The sequence below is a fragment of the Electrophorus electricus genome, chromosome 6 (assembly GCF_041902795.1).
Source record: "Electrophorus electricus isolate QZ-2024a chromosome 6, ASM4190279v1, whole genome shotgun sequence".
Classification (NCBI taxonomy): Eukaryota; Metazoa; Chordata; class Actinopteri; order Gymnotiformes; family Gymnotidae; genus Electrophorus; species Electrophorus electricus.
In genome coordinates, this window is record NC_137502.1 from 2,252,501 (window position 1) to 2,255,000 (window position 2,500).

General features: G+C 49.0%; 1 protein-coding gene across 3 annotated transcripts in view; it reads left to right on the forward strand.

Moving 5' to 3' along the window:
- lrriq1 (leucine-rich repeats and IQ motif containing 1) overlaps positions 1-2,500 on the forward strand; it is a 32,871-nt gene that overhangs the window by 23,774 nt on the left and 6,597 nt on the right. For 2 of the 3 annotated variants that reach the window (XM_081715851.1, XM_081715850.1), the window contains exon 21: positions 2,463-2,500. This exon is cut by the window's right edge and continues 92 nt beyond it. In XM_081715851.1, coding sequence (XP_081571977.1) covers positions 2,463-2,500 — 38 coding nt within the window. Of the gene's footprint in view, positions 1-2,457 lie in introns of all 3 variants that reach the window. The other variant, XM_081715852.1, reaches the window with a different exon arrangement.

Here is a 2,500-nt window from a genome sequence, read left to right on the forward strand (position 1 = left end):
CGGTGTTTCGGACACATCTCAGTGTGCACGTGCACGTGTGCGTGCGTGTGTGTGTGCGAGCTTGTATGTGTACGAGCGTGTGTGTGTGTGTGTGTGTGTGTGTGTATGCGTGTGTGTGTGTGTTGACCGCTGCTTGACCGCCTGTGGTCTGCTCTCTGGAGGTGAAAGCTTGACCCAGGGCAAAAGAAAGCAGGGGCAGAACCTCACGATAAAAGACCTGACCTCCTCTTTTGAGTCTGCCAAGAGAACTCCCAAATACTCCAAAGCCCCATGGGTATCTCACACACACACACACACGCACGCACGCACACACATATACACACGCACGCACACACACACGCACGCACGCACGCACACACATATACACACGCGCACGCGCGCACACACACGCGCACACACACACGCACGCACACACATATACACACACACACACACACACACACACACACACACACACACACACGCTCGCACGCTTACACTTATTTGCACTCTCAAATATCCATACACCCACAGATTCTTACATTCTTTCAGGCTGTTTCTTGTTGACTGCATTTGTAAGGATGTAAGAATCTGCATTTGTGTGTCTCTCTCAGTGTGTCTGTGTGTTTGCCTGTGTGGGGTGTGCGGGTGTGTCTGTGTGTGTGTGCCTGTGTTGTGTGTGCGGGTGTGTCTGTGTGTGTGCCGGTGTGGTGTGCGGGTGTATCTGTGGATGCCTGTGACCCAGTTTGCTGACTTTGTTGTGGTCTGATAGACCACATTTAATGACTTAAAACTTGCTCATATCTTTCTATGTTGGCCCTTCTGGTTTATTTGAACTCTTTTAGCTGATAACACCAGTAACTCAACGACCTAAGCAATTACTTATTTATTCAATTATTTATTTATTAAATTGTTATTTTCCTCCTTCAAAGCTTGTTGAGTCTCACTATAGTTATCTTTTATTCCCTGGAAAGAATACAACAATTGCTAGAAACAGAAAAACCAGAACTACAATTGTATTTAAAATTTTTCTCGTCCGTTTAATTCCACTTGCTAGTCACTCTGTGTAAACTCCATTTGACCTAATCCCAGAGTCCCGGGGCAGACAGGTTTGGCTTGGGGGACCTGCTGACTGCTCTCTGAGGACCTGGCGCAGGGGAGACTGACCTGTCCCCCCGACCCCTGTGTGACCCCCCGACCCAGCATGCTGCCTCACTCCCTGAATGAGCTGATTCTCTGATAGGGTGACGTGTCTCCTGCCATAGCCTGCTCCAAAGCACTTAATGTGCTTCAGAGGCCTGTAACAGGCGTGACTCCTGGGGCCCCTGACGTCCTGAGGGCGGCGTGCGCAGGGGCCACGGAGAGAGGACGGGGGGTTCTGGTCCGATCCACGTCCCATCTCACTCACCCCATGTGTATAGCAGCCAAAGGATGCACAGGTCAGGTCTGCTGGAGTTTTCTTCTTCACTGAGAGAGTCCAGTTTTGTCTTCCGTGATGGAAGCCTTCAGATGTCTTACTGTGTGGAATAAGTGTAGGGTTGCCACCTCTCCACTGCACCTCTGTGGAGCTCCACTGAGAACGTGCGCAATCCAAAATGACAGCACATTAAAACGTTACTGTGAAGCCAAATTTCTCTGGCTGTTTTGCCTTCTAGGATTACTTTGTTTTGGCATTCTTATTTCAAGTAATTGCCTTATGTATTTTTTCAGTCGTTCATACAAAAGCTATTAAAGAACCATTAATCTTCTTCATAACAGGTATGGTCTAATTTTGTAAAAATTGGCTGTTTTATCAGTTTTCAGCACCAGTAAGTAATGTCTGTTTCTTCCACCCGAACTGTATGTGAGGAGATAATCCCTTGACATTTTTAGTGGATTTTCAATTAACCCATGACAACTGTAACCCATAAACCTCGCCTGCCCTTCACGTCTAGCTAAAACCACGAGAATGACTTCGGTAAATGGCTCATTAGTTCCAGCTCTTGGCTGTCAGAGGCGGTTATCGATTGGCACTCCTCGCCGTCTGCCCACACGCTTGTGCTGGCCGTGACTTACGGCCTCCCGCGGAAGGTCTCGCTCAACCGTAAATCAAAAGCCTGCTTTCTCTGCGCAGCGCGGTGAACCCTGGTGAGAGAGCGAGCCCGCTCCCCGGGGCCGGCTGGCCTCGGCTGGAGCCGTGCAGACTCGTGGCCCTCGGGGCCTCCCGAGCTGCACACAGCCCTCCTCACGGGCACAGCTCGGTAAACTAAATGCTTGTCAGACTTTCGGGGCAGTTTGCTTTCTGGATGAGAACTTTGCTTTTTTCGTTTTGAAAAATACACATAAAATGTGTGTGGGTCTTCCATTCCTTTCAAAATATCCAGAACTAGAACTCACTCACTCCCTCCCTCACAGTCTCACAGCGTGTGCATGACACAAACAAAAATAAAAACAAATCATCTTATTGGCCCTTTCGTTTGATGTCTGTCCAATGTCAAGTGTAGCTGGTCGTGTGGCAGTGAGTGGTGTTCCAGTCGCAAAC